The 17,895-nt window shown below is 42.3% G+C and overlaps 1 protein-coding gene across 1 annotated transcript; it reads left to right on the forward strand.

The window, feature by feature from the left end:
• Positions 1 to 15,920: 15,920 nt before the first annotated feature.
• On the forward strand, positions 15,921 to 17,456 carry LOC137281170 (putative ankyrin repeat protein RF_0381). Its single transcript, XM_067812296.1, has one exon. The coding sequence runs from the start codon at positions 15,921 to 15,923 to the stop codon at positions 17,454 to 17,456; it is 1,536 nt and encodes a 511-aa protein (XP_067668397.1).
• Positions 17,457 to 17,895: the final 439 nt, after the last annotated feature.

Raw genomic sequence — 17,895 nt, forward strand, 5'->3', positions numbered from 1 at the left:
GATGCTTGGGGGAAGCTGCTTGATGGCGCTGAAAACAGGTGGGGTTTCGAAACCATCCTCCACATTGAAGGCAGGAGAGTCCTTCGTTGACCACGTCACCACAGTACCCAGCATGTAGGCACCAATGGCAGCAAAATTCGCGAGTGCAGCGATGATTTTCTGGGTGATCGTATCCTTGGTCACAGGTGTCGCAGTAGTAACTATAACCTGTAAAAGCGGCCATGGAGGTGATGACATCGTAGTGGTGATGGTGATGATACAAGTGTAGGATGTTGGTCGGTTGAGGCACTTCGCTCTTGCTCAGGAGCCGATTCATGACATCCTGAGAGTAAATTTTGAGTTGGTAGTCAGGCGGCAAACGTTGGCTGAACAAGTCCCACGTGGCATGCCCTGTACACGGTCCTTCGGGAATCCCAAGTTGTCGAAATAAGGCCTTGGCGACTTCCAAGACTTCTACGATGGTCGCAGAGGTACTTCCATTGCCGGGTCCATTCCTTCGTCACGGGATCCGGTTGGTGGACATGATGCATGGCCACGACGAGGGCGCGAGCAAAACAGAGTGGATCGTTTTCATTCTTGATTTGGACAATGCATTGCTTGTTTTCCAGGAAAACGTTCAAGCCAACAATGTGTTTGAGACGTCCGTGTCCCTCGCCAATACGATCAGGATCATCTACGTGCAGTAAGAAAATGTCCATGGTGTCATCGATGTTCAAGTCACGGTTACTCTGTTGCACGTTTTCCACTTTGGCCATGATGTGTTCCGCCTGGAGGTTCTCCATACGTCGAAACGTGATTCGAATGGGTGTATCCAAGGCAGGGTGTTCTAGGGTCAGTCCCACTCGATCCCCATCATGACCATTCACTTCGTTTCTGAGATCTTGCAAGACGGCATCAAATTGCTCCCTGAGAACGATGGGTAAGTCTTCAGGTTGTTGACGTTGCAGCCATGCTGGGTTAAACCTAAGTTTGTAGCGATGACTGTCAGTACGGAACTTTTTAGTGACTAGTTTGGATGCCGGCTCCAACTGGTAGGGCACAGGATCCTCTTCAAGGTCTTCTGCTTCAAGTTCATCGCTGTTCCTGGTCGTTGACGGCATGATGAGAACTGACAAGACCCACGCGGAGCCGGCTTTATATAGACGGTTTATGACGTCACCCTATGACGTCATCGCAGGCTGAGCAGTGTGAGCCAGTGCTGGCAGTGTTGGTCTTTGTCGGCCAGTGTCAGTCAACCAGGAGTTCGTGGAGTGCACCAGGAGTTCGTGGAGTGCACCAAGAGTTGGTGAAGTAATTTATATGTTTCCGAGGGGCAGGCTCATGACGTCACACATCCCTATGGCGTCGCGTCACACGAGGCCAGTGATGCTGATTGACGGTTCGCATCAGCGTGACGTCATCGACTCTATATATAAACTCGAGGTGTTCCAGCTTTTCCTCATCAGTTGCTGACTGAAGCTTGAAGCATGCAGACGTCTCCCGCCGTCGCCGCCTCCTCTGTGTCCTTTCGTTGCCGCCTGTGCGAAACAGATGACCACAGTTATCTGCACTGCCCCAAGGTGACCTGTACCGAGTGTGGTGTTCAAGGACATCGCCATTACATATGTCCAAAGAAGACCAACAACGGCAGTACCAACAAGCACGATAACGACACGTGTTACAACTGTGGTAAAAACGAAGGTCATCGCAGTTACGACTGTCCACATCCCTGTCGTCACTGTGGCCATGAAGAGCACAAGAGCATGAACTGTCCTAACAAGACCTCGAAACGTTCGGCTCCCACCAACCGGTCGAGTGAACCGCCGAAGAAAGTGAGTAAACAGGAAGACAATCGCCTACTGACTCGTCTCCACGACAAGATCACCCTCGTTCAAGAACGCATGGACACCATGTACACTCTCATCCAACGCATCTTGGAGTTTGTTGAACCCATGGACGATGATGTCTCCAGCGACAGCAGCAGTGGACCACAGTCATAAACCACCCTCCCCCCCCCCCCCCAAACAATATCAACGGCCCTTTTCAGGGCCACCCACCTGCTCCCTAAAGACTGCTTGAAACACGATGCATCCCATCCCATCCCATCGCCGTCGTTCCACTCACTCTTCCCTCCTCCCCCTCTCCCCTCTCTTTCCCTTCCCTTCCCTTCCCTTCCCTCGTCCCGTCCCGTGCCGTGCCGTCCGTCTGCCGCCATCTTGAAACACGCTTCCTTCTCGCGAGATCACGCGAGATTCCGCGAGATCGCGCACAAACAACCACCGTTGCCTAGCAACACCCCCGTTGCTAACGACCACGTCACACCTCGTACACACCAACTCATGACGTCATCCTAGAACAATCGAATGACGTCACACCCCGTACACACCAACTCATGATGTCATCCTAGAACAATCGAATGACGTCACAATCGGGGTCACGTGACCGAGAACAATCGAAAGACGCCAGGGAGACGCTGTTCACTACTTACAGGTCCTTGACCCCACATTGCTTCTGGACGTCATCCACCACGATATACAAGAGCCTTATTCAAAAACCATCTGCATTAGTGTGGAATATTCTAGCTTCTTTTTGTGAGGTATGGCAGGCGAGTTAAGTCTTGTCCCTCATTTCCCATTTCATCTCAAGTCTCAATATGATTTCGTTCTCTCCCGCTGGATTAACACTTAAAAAAAGAGCAAGACATACACCTTGAGAAGAGGTAATGTGGCTAAACCTCACTACAAATCCCCCAAAATTGGCAAAATGAATGCCTCTACCATATCCGACCTGGCAATGTAGCTAACGTTGGAATATTCAGTTTGGCATCACGTCGTTTACGCTGTTCACACTGTGAAACCGACGTGGGTTGCTACGACCTTGACCTTTGCTGTTATCTTTGATATGGCTGTCACGTTTGTGATAACATCAGTATCACTGGGTAGCGAGAGCAAGGAACTTTCACCATTGCTGTATTTCTGTTCTACATTTTCCTTTCCTCTGTGTTCTTTTACAATCAAAATAATGTCCCCTTCTGGCTACAATACAAACATTAATACCTTCTTCATAAACTTATCCTATCACTTGATTTGTTTATTTAATGGAAGACGTTTGCGCATTTTATTAATTGGTCATACTGTCGTTCGGAAATATCAATAATTAATTGACAAAGGGTGGTGTAGATAGGGAGGACCGAGATAATGTCGATTTAAACCTCTGAACGAAAAGTACATCACCCGATTAGAACCTCCTTAACGATCTGGGGTTTTATTACCCACGTGGTCAACGTATGGGTAGTTGCATACTTACCTCGTACGTCACACTAGTGTCGTATCGCGTTGACCTGTTTCGTAACGACTTGAACTGAGATTCTAACAATTTGATTGCATAACCGATGGCCAGAGTTTCATGCGGCGAGTCAGGCGAGAATGATGTGACGATTCATCACATCTTACACAGTTCAGTCAATATAATGTACAAATTTCATATCCGTTTTATTTTTTTATGCGCCTACACATCTAATTAAACACCTTTGTTAAAATGGTTGAGTTTCACTGAGAAATTATCCTAAAACGTGTATCCGTTGAAAAACATAAATGCAATGTTTCCACCAGTGATATCACATGAGTGACGCTACTGCAAACCCAGACAAGGGATGCTATGGAGTAGTTTACTGTAGGAGGCTGGGTGCCTGTTCTCGAAAGTGTCCCAGCTAAGACCGATTCTAACTAGTTAGGACAGGTGTTATGACATTCTACTGTTCAGATAAGACCCATTCTCCAAACGATCTTATTCTTGTCCTAAGTTGAGTAACAGATCCTAGCTGGGATAGCGAGCTCTTCAGTGAGTAAGATAGAAAACACCTTCATTACGTTCACATAAATATTACCAATAATTCATTGCATGAAAAACACATATGTAAGGGCAGCTACGATCTCGTTTACAACACAAATGGTGAGACGAGAAATCATTAAATGTTTTAAAGTGGTGAAATTCACCTTTCGGTGGACTTACTTGATCTAGAGGAAATTGTTATTAATTATAGTTATAATCACAATTCATACCTTGTATCCAGAAAAATAGAGTGAACATGTTCTCGAATAGATCTAAAATATTTTATCAGATCTAAGTATTGTTACAGGTACATGTTAACATATTCGATATTTTCTTCACATCAAATTTATTTATTACACTAGGACATACCACCTGTTGTCAGATTTTGAAGGTCTGCCAAAAAGTGAATTAAGACGTGCAAAAATATCATTTGATTTTTTAAATGATTATCGTGACTTGAACTTTCATTATGCGTCACCTCACAAAGTGAAAATTAACTTAGGAAATAAACAGAATTTGCTTCCCTTATCAAGCTGGCCATTGGCATTGACATTTTAGAGCAATGTTACAGAAAAGAGCGATGTTGTGAATAAAAAGGGATAGAATAGGTATGAATAAAAATAAATCTCGTCTGTAGATCTAAAGAATATGTGTATTGCTCATAAATTGATGATATAAAGTCAAAAAGTCTTCTTAAATGATAAAAACTGCGTGTTGTTGTAAATTCAGCTGTAACTGAGTTTTCACAACGTCCAAATTAGTGAACAAACAAGTACCACACCATCTTGATTTCCACTGAGATGAACTTAGGACAAGTCAGAACCTATGCTAGTATTTGTAATAAGTTAGGATGTCCTAAGTTAGAATATCTTTCAAGAATAAGGTAGGACACCTATCCTAGACCCTAGGATCAAAGTTAGGATATCCTAGAGCTAGGATCCTTTCGAGAATTGGGGTCCTGTTCGAGGCGATGACAACTGACATCGGTTACCAAGGGAGCAGACGTAGTGACGTCATTACAGTGAGACGTCATGCAAAGACAGTACGACATTCTTCCGCAACGTTTTTCTGAAACCGGTTTCGGTTTGAAGCCATAAAAATAACAAAACTGCGCTATTTTGTCACTTTAATGCATGTAGAACGTGGGTAATAAATAAAATACAACACGAGGTCTCATTACATACGAATTATACGAAACAAGTGTCCTTCATATGGTATCTGACCACAGGCGCCCACCGCGGGTCCAAAGTCCCGGTTTACTATCCAACCCCCTTACTAAATAACCTGTAAAGGTGCATCGCCAAATCACGGCGACGTGATCGAAAACCGGACAATTACGCACTCGCCATTGAATATATCGTATTTCAAAAGTGTCACGTGTATCAAAAGTTTCTGTCCACATTTCCCATGTGTGTGAGAGGCATATACACAGGCCGTTCGAGGGGATGCACTTGTTTTCTATTAAATCGCAAAAGACCGAGTTGCTATGCCGGAACTATACAACACTAGATTATCAGCGACGGGCTTTACGACCCCCGCAGTCTGATTGGTTTATAATGGAAACGACAACGTGGGAGCAAACACTGGAGTGTGTTTTGTTCACAAAAGTGTTAGCAAATCAGAGTGCCGGTAGGCGCCTGTGTATCTGACAGAAAGCCAAAACAAAACTATATGTTCACTTCACAGTCACGTTAGCTTCCCTGTGGTTCACTGACCAAACAAACTGCTGATGGGACTAGCCTGTGCGAGGCACAGAACTCGTCCAGGAATGTATTGAACAGAACAGCTGAAGTTCACACTGGCCAGTAAATCAGTTATGCAACACTGGGACAAAGGTACATATATATTTCTGATATAGTGCTCAGGAGCTGGATCGGCAAACTGTCAAAAAAGTTTATATTAATAATGTCTCTCCAGATAAAATAACATTTTTGCAACTTGTATTTCATAGCGTTATTAAATAAGTATGTTATAGCATATCTAACATCATGCAGTCAAAGTGCGTTTAGTTCTGCAAAGGACTGGATGGTCGATTAAATTTTCTTAAAGTATATAATTATGATATATGTCGGATAGTAAGTCTGCCAACCTAGTCATATATATTTTGTAGACATCCCGAATATTCCATCACAAGGGATAATTATTTTAAATCACAAACTATGAAGGATCTTTTTAGTAATGTTAGTTATCATTTAATCATTGCATTTTTAAAAGAATTAGATTTGTTACATGACTTGTAAATACATAAATATTTTATGATTGGAAGTTGAATTAGGAACTAAGATTGTTAGTGGCTGTATCCTCGAAGGGGGTTGAAGTACCGTAAAATTATTGTCCTCCTGAGAGGAAACAGCTGAAGTCAGATTTAATCTTCCATTTTTCTAGCCGTAGAATATGTGTCATTGTAATTTGTGGCTAATCTTGCATACAGTCGCCAGCAGCTGAGGGGATGGTGTAAATCCAGCTGGGGACCAGCAGAAGTACTGTAAGTCCCCATGGTCCCTAGTATGGTGATCTACCCTCTGTTGTTGGCAATCTATTTTTATATTGTACTGTCTAAATAGTGATACTATTATATTTTTATGAGTTTCTACGCTAGTTTTAATACTAACTGTGATAGTCTAGTGGTTTCACTGTCTTTCTTCGACAGTTTCTTCACATGTATTTCCTTTGTATGTCTCGTCACGATATGGTTGCAATGTTGCCGATGTGACGTTAAATAGTAACTCACTCACTCACTTATAGACATTCAGCTGATATATCACCACAAGCATGTAACAACAGCAACAAGTACTTTATGTACTTACCGTAATGTAGCTTGTCCCAAGACGCAGGTAAGTTATCTGTCTCTATGCTCGAACCACTGTGATCAGTGATAAAACATTCTTCGTCACCACTAGACCCTTACCGTGACAATCTCGTGTTATTCATCGACATGACAAGTCCTGACTCGAGCCCCTCTGGAAGGATTTCAAAAAAAAAAGAAAAAAAAAAAAAAAAGAAAAAAAATCAAGTCTCGTCGAAACTCTTAAACAGCGATAACGTTCAAGGTCAAGGTACCCTCCAAAAAGAAAGTCACTGCTTGGTGAACAATCAGTTGAGGTCTCATCGTGAACCTCAGAACAATAGGGAGATGTCACCATTGCTCACACAAGTGATGTTGACAGGAACATCTGTGGTGGATTGACTTGCTGACAAACACGTCGACCCAGCTCATCCTAGATGTATTTGATGAGATTGAGGCCGGGGCTACGCGACGCGACATAAATGCCGTTATTAACTACTGTATCATTTTTACCGTATACTGCCTAGCATTGTCTTTTTGGAACCTCAGTAAAGGGCCATGTCTCTGCATAAATGGAAGCAGGACATACTGCAAAATCCCCTCCCCGTTTTTCGTACTGGGCAGCAATTGAAATTCCCTCAAACAACAAGTGGCCTTATGTATATGTCGGGCATAAATTGTAAGAAAGAGAATTCGTGAGAAACGGAGAATAGAAATGGTTCTTTCCTCTGCAGAGGAAGCAAACAAGTAGACTGCAATGCCCACCTTATGGTCTACTTCCAGAGGTTCCCTTACATAAACATCTGTGGTGGGGAAACGTGGCTGTTGTTTACTGCAAAGAACACAAAATGTCTCTCAAGTCAGGCAAAGGTGCTCTGTCCTAAGTGCGTCATCAAGGGACATTTTCATGGCCTGAGACCACCAATGGCGAGATCGTTCTCTGCTCCTTACTTCTCTCACAAGACACAACCCCATACTGTCAAAGCATGAAAAATACCTCCAACCTTTCTCCTACTCAACAACATTGGGTACCCGTAAACGGCCACCTCCTCGTGGTGGCTACTGCGTAACGATGAGAGCCGTTCACCCCCGTTGTGGACCCGGGCTGATATCTGGTCAACCAACCCGTTTACCGTCGGTTGCGACCCTGTGTTGGCGGAGAAAGGGAATTCATAGCCAACTTTTTAAATAACAGACAATTTCACGTCAGCGTGAGTTCTACCCTGTCTGATCATTACAATCAGGATCAGGGTGTTCCACAAGGCAGTATTTTTTTAGTCACTCTTTTTAGTATAAAGATAAACAGTATATCAAAAGTTTTAAACGATTCAATTGACGCATCGTTATTTGTGGATGATTTTAATATTTCTTGTCGTGGTAAAAATATGCATACCATTGAATGACAATTGCAGTTGTGTTTAAACAAGATTAATAAATGGTGTGTTGAAAACGGCTTTAAATTCTCTAAATCAAAAACTAACTGCATACATTTTTGTCGTATATACAAACCACATAAAGACCATGAACTATCTCTAGATGGCACGCCAATTAAAGTTGTGAAGGAAGCGAAGTTCTTGGGTCTAATCTTTGATTCACACTTAACGTTTTTGCCGCATATTAAATCACTTAAAACTAAATGCCTTAAAGCACTTGACTTGTTGAAAGTGGTTTCAAATTCTAAATGGGGAGGGGATCAAACTACCCTTTTCCATCTATATCGATCACTCGTGCGTTCTAAACTTGATTATGGCTTCATCGTCTATGGTGGAGCCTGCAAGAGCAGCTTAAACTTATTAGATTCTGTCCATCACCAAGGTCTAAGACTTTGTCTTGGCTGCTTTCGAACTTCACCTGTTGACAGCCTGTATGTCGAGGCTGATGAACCATCTCTTGAGCAGCGCCGTATAAAATTAGCTTTACAGTATGTAACAAAACTCTATTCCAATGAGTCCAACCCTGCATATAACCGCGTTTTCAATCCTCTGTATGAGGATTTATACAAAAAGAAATCTTCTCTTGTTCCGCCTCTTGGTTTAAGAATAAAACCACTTATTTCTGCTGCCAGCATGGAGTTAGATAATATAGCCCCTTCCCGTCTTCTTTCTTTTCCTCCTTGGCAATTGGTTAGTCCTAAAGTGGACCTAAAATTGACGGCATTTAAGAAATCTGAAACTAATGAGTTACAATAAACACAAGAATATAATCAATTAAAACATAACTACACCAATTATGTTACGAGTGTGTATGTCCTGTATACTTTGTTATTAGTAATAATTATTATTCGGTCACAACATTTAGTGTTTTGAATATTAAATATGATGGGTGACATTTTGTTTTGATAGATGGTCAACACTTTTAGGATTCTGTTTTCCGGAATTTATCTGCTCCTAGTTTTCTATGTGTTTACTTCCGGGAGACTTATTCGAGGGCATTCTACAGTGTTAAGGATTGCCGTATGTGTCCGAACTTTCGGGAAATGACTTAGTTTATATATAAAGGCTGGCAGCCGTGGCGAGGGTGACACTCATTCATATTAACTGGAGGATGTACATCACCGCCAACGCTTGATCATCAAAACCCGTCAACGCCTGAATCTACGTTATCTGCTGTCAGACCGATCACTGTGTTTACATTCTGCATAGTTGATTCTCTCTCACACCAAGACTTTAGTGAATTTGCTACTAAATATATTTTGTGACCCATTGCCTTAGATTTTGTCTCACTTGCATTGAATTTGTAATCAGCATTGTTATATTGACTTGTGACTGTGCTTACCTTGCTCTCGTTGCATAATAATACATAATTTGAACGTTTATGACTTGTCTTTGTTCTGTTTTGCTGGTTCACAAGGGGATTTCTTACATAGTTTGTCACGGTAAATTCTTAACCGTAACAATTATAATTTTTCACAGATTGGTCCAAGGACGGTGGCGCAGTGACTTGTGCCACTGTCATTGGATCCAGAACAATATCATCTAGATTACCCGATAACAGCTCTATTTTCACAGCTGAAGTTAACGTCATATTAACATCTCGTATATATATTCAAAAACACCCTAAACATAAACCCTCTTTCTTGCCTTCAGGCTATTAAAAATATTTCTTGTAAACATCCACTTTTAATTATAATTATTGAATTGTGTAATAATCTTGCTAGTGGTCAATACGACATCATCTTTCTTTGGTTACCCAGCCACGTCGGCATTTCCGGTAACATAATGGCCGATCTTGCTGCCAAGGCAGCACTCAACAAACCCGTGCCACCACTTCTTAGTCCTAGCTGATTATAAAGCTAGTATTAGAACTTACATCCGTGATCTGATGCAGAAGAAGTGGGACACCCAAGTAGGTATCAATAAATTACATGAAATAAAACCGCATATTGGTTATACCTACTTGGGCTGTCAGTCCAGATTTGAAGAGGTAATTTTACGACGATGCCGTATTGGCCATATACGATATACTCATGTATACCTGTTAAAACGTGAGCGGTAGTTCTTATTTAATTACTGGTTTTTTAAAAGAAATTTATTTTTTGTTAAATTTTTAATAATATTTTCTGTAAATAGATGTATTTTAATTATTGGAATTTGGATTAGTAACTTGTTAGTGGCTGTACCCTCAAAGGGGGTTGAAGTATTGTAAAATTATTGTCCTTCTGAGAGGGTACGTAAGTCCAAAAACATTTAAAATTCCACTGTTCTTAGTCGTAGCATATGTGTATTTTTAATTTTTGGCTAGATGTGTCTAAATTGCTAACAGTTCAGGGGATGATGTAAATTCAACTAGGGTCCATGCAGGTAGCAAAGGTACTGTAAGTCCCCATGGTCCCTAGTATGGTGATCTACTCCAGTTGTTGGCAATCTATAGCCTGATTTTATATTGTATTGTGCGAATAGTGATATTAGTTTTAACTTTCCACGCTAGTCTTAATTCCATTTGTGATATTCTAGTTGTTTTACTGTCCTTCGTTGACAGGTTTGTATAGTAGACCTATATTTCATTTCAGTATTAAATGTCCTCGTCACGATATGGCTGGGATATTACCGATGTGACGTTCAATATTAACTCACTCACTCACTCAACGACATTCTCTGAAATGTTGAAAAGGCGAAAGCTATGAATGCACAATGTCATTTAAAAAGTGTAATTCAGTAATTTATGGATTCGGAGCCCGCGTGGAGGATTGTCTGATCATATTCATAACAATAATGATATACATAAAGCACAGAATGATTATCTGCTGGTACACAGATAGAAATTGGTATGTAGTAAGCTGTGATTTAAAGGTTCCAGCGGTTGCACATCTGAGGTTTAGGGAAAGCAAAGTCTAAGAGTTGTGAGCTGACAAGACAAGGCGGGTTCGAAAGGTTCGTTGAGTGATCTTGATTGAGTCAGGAGAGAATCATGGGAAGATCTGACTTTCCTCTGAGGTGAGTAAGGGGAGATAATATAAGTTCTTATGTATATATTTACATCGGATCAGAAAGGTTTCATACCACGGATTTTATGTGGGCATAACCGGATTCATGAACTAGGCCCTTGATTCAAACACCTCCGACTTCCTTGCCCTAATGAAAACACGACGCCAAGAAAGTGTTCACATGTGATATATGTTATTTTATGGTTTGGTTTTGTCACATAACAGATTCTAGTATGTTTTAGGTCGGCTCTGTTGTGCTAAAGGTTATAACCATCTCGCGAGTGGCGTAGTGTAATGTGTGCTCTGTTTGGGACTATATACACTCCACTTGCTACATGTTCATCGAAGCACAATAGGCACAGAAAATGAAGGGCTGATTATGATTTATGTTGTATGAATATGGACAAAGAATAATACCCTTGGGACGAATATATAACCAGAACTAGAGGTTTCAAATCAGATTCTATTCTTTGAATTTCATACAACCCCTGAAGACATGGGTTAGAATTGATGTTCAGTAACCCATGCTTGTCGTACGAGGTGACTAACGGGACAAATGTCATCGTATCCGTAGACGCGTAGATGCTCATGATGTTGATCACTTGATTGCTTAGTCCAGACTCGCTTATTTTCAAACCTCCGCCATATAACTGAAGCAATGTTGAGTGCGGCCTAAAACTAAATTCAAAGCTACCGACTTGACTTGACCGACTCGACCTCGCTAACAAATCGATTGTCTCGCCCAGTGGAGGGTGGGTAGGGGGTATCTCGACCTAAGTCGACCACATAAAGACCTCGTAAAGACCTGTACAACCTTAGTTTGATTTCAGGTTGACTTAAGTGGACCTATCTTTACTCAGGTCGGTCAAATAGAGTAGACCTATACTAGACCAGCTCGACTTGTATGACGACCAAATTTCGACCTAACCTCCACTGAATCTCGAGCAATATTGACCTAAGTTGGCAGGGTCGACCTCTACTCGACCTGGACCTACTTGCAAAAAGCAATCTTAGTACTGCAATGATTGTAAGTCCCATTCTCCAACATAGGATTAAGATAGCACAAAGATACTAGTCTGCATAATTCATTATGGGCGTCTACCAATTGTATGTTTTCAGCGGTGATATTTAACTTCTAGTCGTAAATGCCGTGGATTTGATGTTGCCAACACAGCATTAACTTTTCATTAATATTAAAAATATTCAACTAAATATTGATGTACAAGACAACATAAGTTAGGGATATTGGTATTTGTATGACATATGTTATCAGTATGTTAATGAATAAAATACATCATTACTCATAATTTCAAAATTTACATATGTATCCCTAACTATTTCTGTTCAGTATCTTTCCCATCATACACCAAAGTGCTAATTATAGTTATTGGCTAAGATCTGAATGAACTCTGTGATATATATCGAGAGAGCGGGATTGGAATAACAGATCATAGAAAGGTTCTTAGAATCTGGGTTTCCGTTTGCGAAATGTAACCATTTGGTTCATAATCGTCATCACGCACTTTTGAAAGGGCCATTTTGTAAATGATATCCAGCCCATCCCAAAACCAACTCCGAACTGGTTCAGTATTTTGGAGCCATCTCTCTTATATTCGGAGACTGTAAAGGGAAAGCCCGAATTAGTCTCAACCCCCCGATTTCACCCATGGTTTTACCTGGGGCAGTGGACGACTGCAATCCATGTTGGAATGCCGTTAACTTTGACAACAACTCAACAAGAGACACAAGAACATGAACCGACCAATCCAGAGTCTTCCGGGGGCATCAGCTCTGTCGTCATTCAAGAAACTGCTGTCGGCTTCGACCTTGGCAATATTGGTGACCTTGCCAGTGTCCCGTGAATCCACGATGGCGAGGGTGTCTTCTGCCTCACCACAAAGCCACGCTTCTGTCGCGGAATGATGGTGCTCAACGTAGCAGAGTCTGTGTTGAGTGAATGAAACGTGATTTCATGAAGGGTCCAACATTGCGAATGCCTAGATGTTAAAAAGAGTATGTTGTCTGTGGTTATGTACTGTATTCAACACAAGAATAAACACTTGGATCGTCAGTGAACAGAAGTGTGTTTAGGCTGATTTTAGCAATATTCCTGCAATTTCACAGCACAGATCACGTATTATGGGCCTCACATCGTGTACCCTTGAGGGTAATCGAACTAAGTCTCTCGGCATGACATGGAACGGATTAACCGCAAGGCTACCTCACCCACTCATCCTCAGCATCGTCAATCACAAACCTATAGATTGTTTGATACATAGTGCAATTCTGTAACCGAATATCGCTGAGTGCGGAGTTAAACCCCCTTGGACACAGCTAACCTATCAGGAGAGCTTACATCTGGACTCACTTCCAATGTTATTTTGCTGTCCTTTCCCGTGACTGCGTTGTATTTGTGGACGTCATCAACGTACATGTCAACGTAGTACAGGCACTGAGCGGCGGCGTCCCAGTGTGGTCCCTCCCCATGCTGAGCACTGTTCTTCACAACGGCCTCCATTCTCTCAGACATAATCTGAAACAGGAAGCACAACCAACAATATACAAATGGTGATTGATATACACGCCATGATGATGCTCAGGACACTGCTGTCTTATTCAATCCATTACATACTCCACATCCAATGTGTTCATGTTTTGATTATGAAAGTGATTGGTCCTGAGTAGCACACAGAAAACCTCTTGCAGCCGACTTCATCCAAGACCTCTACAGGCTTGCGCTTCTCACAACAGCAGTCGCTCACAGAGACCAGCGTGAGGGTGAGATTGTGTCGATATGGTTTATTTGGGTTTTTCATTAGTTTTGTATCGTTATTATGTTTATGATTTAAATAGATGAATGAAGCAAAGAATGTCCAGGCGATCATGACACATTCAGGCTGGTTAAGCTCATCATCAGCTCAGGGCCTCTGCCTCTTTACACGGAGCTCACTAGAAGGACTGCCTAGTCGAACCCACCGACAACCTAACGGGGACGATGGAGACTACCCAATGTTGCTGACATTTGAATAACATAGAGTCTCAGAAGGACTGACAAGTTTCTGATCTGTCGTCAGGAGGGTAAAACCTAGAATAACCGTGAACCTGACGACAGTGTAGGAAATGCCAGTGTGGCGGCATTGTTTTGATCGCGTGGCCTATCCTTTACAACTTCGGATGCAACAAGTGATGTGGGGCTGAAGTATTAGGGCCTGTCATTGGAATGCCCAGCAGGTAAGCACACGTGACATCAAACATGTTCCAGAACATTCTTAACTTATAAGCCGTACAGTTTAATTTTCTCACGTCACTATTATCAGAAAGCTTCACGGGATGTCGTAACAGTGTAAACCAGTGCTAGGTGTACTCATCGGAATGTGTCCTGTCCTTAATAACAACGAGTATATTGCATCTAGTGGTCCTACATGTGTATGCGTGCGTACGTGCATGTGTGTATATGTGTGTTTGCGTGCTCTTGTGTGTGGCGGTGTATGCGCTTCCTTGTGAGTTTGGTTTAAGCCGATTTCAACAGCAAATGTAACGAAGGGGATCAGCTGGTCATGTGCGCTGACTTAGCAATAGTAGTATTACCCATGATACCCATGACTCTAAACAGGCTGCCTGCACATAGGTGTAGTGGTTTAGTGGGGCGTTAAATAGCAAATACCAAACAGTGAAAACGACAAGACGTGATCGAACTTTCATATTTATCGGGCTTATTTGCCCAAAAGTCATTAACTCACAGCTGTTCAGCACATGCACATATTCATTCCCCGTACATTTCAACCCCCTCACCTCCTCCCCAACAAAAGAAGAACCACGCACTTGCCGAAGACAGCTGTGTGAACAGAAGTATGTGAATCAGTATAGGTCTGAATAGCACCTGTAATTTGCCTTTTGTGTCCACACCGACCATACATGTCGAAATATATCCTTAAGCGTCCACAAAGAGCCGCAGATATGGATCATTTGTCAATAATGGATGTATTCAAATGGTTTGCCACCCATTTGAGCATAACGTATGAGAGTTTGTTCATACTCTTTGAATGAACAGGAACTAATATCTGATATTAATAAGAAGGTACGACTCTATCAATCAGCCAAGCTCAGTATAGGGCCTTAGGCCTTCGTTTACATATATATTGATGTGAGAGCTAGTGGCCATTTACGATGTTACGTGTATGTAGTACAGGTACAATCAGGTTTACTTAACTCAGTGTGTGCAGATACCACCATTTTCAGCTTGGACCTCGATTCCTTATATATGAGAATCATTTCTTGTGAAGTGTTCGGGGATATTCAAGCTGCGCACACAACGTCTTTGCTCATTCTTGTTCATCTTTTCAATGTAAGTACTGAAGATTTTATGTAACTACCTTCTACCTATGAATATTCTGCTTACTGTACAGAATAAGCATTCCTGGGTCGGCGTTAGGCCACAAAGGTTTTCTTGAAATTATCTTCCTTGCAGGCACCATTTGATACTTCCTTGGTAGTATTGTGTTTTCTATTAATCATGGTAGCGATGGCATTCTCGTGCCTTTGTTATGAAAAAACGTATGCCCAGTTGCTAAAGCGTCCGCTCGTCAAGCCGAAGACCCGGGTTCGATTCTCCACATGGGTACGTTGTGTATAGTCCATTTCTGGTGGCCCCTTCGTGATTTTGCTGAAATATTGCCAAAAGCGGCGCAAAAACAAATTCACTCACTTTAGTTATTATATTATTCCAGGGCGAACCGTACTTTCTTACACAAAACATAGAGGTGGAGCAATTTATTTTTGTTTAAAGTATTATAGGTATGAGTGAAAATGACATTACTCTAATATATTGCAGCCACCAATGTCAGATTGTTTTTACAATTATCATTTCTTCACAGAAACGGACCGTCACGTGACAGAAGAAAAATGAATAACATCTCAACCAATGCGATGTCTCTAGACTATGGAGCTGATGATGATCCTAAGATGCACACGGTGTCATATCTGACATCAGAGCAAGAACCTCCAACGTTGGACAACAGCAGCTCAGCCATTATTATCGATGATGACAAACAAACACCATTACACCTGGCATGCTCCAGGGGCGACAGGGACGCTGTTCTGATGTTGCTGGAGGATGATGTTGACGTCAACTCACTGAACGAGTCCAGACAGACACCATTACACGTTGCAACACGCCGGGGAGATAGTGCCACGGTCAAGATGTTGCTGAGCAGTAAAGCCGACGTCAATGCTCCTGACTGCTATCTTCAGACGCCGTTGCATCTAGCTACAGAGAATGATGGAGGAACGGTCATTCTCGAGATGTTGCTGGATGTTGGAGCTGATGTCGGTGCTACTGATGATAATGGTCAGACGCCATTACACCTGGCCGCGGCAAACCTTGGGGGAACTGAAGCTGTAAAGATGTTGTTGCAACACAACGCTTCAGTAGATGCAGTAGATGCCCACAGACAGACGCCAATGCATCTCGCCGCATCCACAGGAACTATCCACTCCGTGCAGATTTTGTTGGACAACAAATCTGACGTCGATGTTTTTGATGGAAAGATGAGGACACCTTTACACCTGGCTGTCACCAGTGGCAACGTCAGCCTTGTCCAGTTGTTGCTGTGTGGGAAGGCCGACGTCAACGCCGTTGACGACAATGGGGAGACGCCGTTACACAAGGCAGTGTCAAAAGGGGTACTCGACACCATTAAACTGCTCTTGAATAACAAAGCTGATGTCAATGTTGTTGATGATTCCCTACAGACGCCATTACATTTGGCATCAGAGAAAGGAGACCCCGATTCCGTTCAGCTGCTGTCGAGGAATGGAGCTGATGTAGACGCCGTCGACAACAATAATCAGACGCCGTTACACTTGGCCTCAAAATGGGGAGACACAGACAGTGTTATTGTACTGGTGAAGAGCAAAGCTGACGTTAACGCTATCGATAACCAACAACAAACGCCATTACACATTTTGGCAAACGAGGGTGGTTCTACGGGCGTGCAGATGTTGCTGGACCACAAGGCCGACGTCAATGTTGTTGATGACTGCAGTCAAACGCCGCTACACCTGGCCGCCAAAAGACACGAAGGGGTTGACGTCGTCCAGGCGTTGCTTGGTCGAAACGCAGACGTCAATGTTCTTGATTATAATGACCAGACCCCATTGCATCTGGCGGTGTTTTGGGAAAATAGTGACATAGTTAAAACTTTGTTGGAACACAAAGCTGACGTAAATGCCGTTGACGAGAACAATCAGACACCGTTACACATTGCAGTACAGAAGAGGGCTGATATCGTTGAGATGCTGTTGGATCATGGTGCTGATGTTAATGCTGTTGATGCAGATGGACACACTCCACTGCAACTCACGGGAGTGAGGGATACTGATATTGTCAATGTGTTTTTAAAACATATTGATGTCAACTGTGCAAACTCACGTAAATGAGAACATTGTGTAAACTTCATGTACATCTCATTGGCGACTGTTCAAGTAAATGAGGGCAAGCTTACATTAGGTTAATAAATGAAGAACCTAACCGTCCGCTCGTCATGCTGCAGGCCTGCTTTCGTTTCCCACGTGGGCACAATATGTGAAGCCCATTTTTGGTGTCACCTAGCAACGATAATTATGAAATAGTGCTAAAAACGGCGTAACATCATACCTACCCGTTTCATGTACTGGAGGCATGCCTACATTATATAAACATATGAGGAAACTGTTCACATTATGTTGAATGTGTTTCACATTATATTGAATGTGTTTCATCCTTATCGATTCATGCAAATGAGGACACTGCCTTGATTACTATAAAAGTAGCTGTATAAGACATAGAGGCAACCGTTTTAATCAGCGGACCTTGGTCAGTGCATATACCATAGTATTC

This window comes from Haliotis asinina, chromosome 4 (genome assembly GCF_037392515.1).
Source record: "Haliotis asinina isolate JCU_RB_2024 chromosome 4, JCU_Hal_asi_v2, whole genome shotgun sequence".
Taxonomy (NCBI): domain Eukaryota; kingdom Metazoa; phylum Mollusca; class Gastropoda; order Lepetellida; family Haliotidae; genus Haliotis; species Haliotis asinina.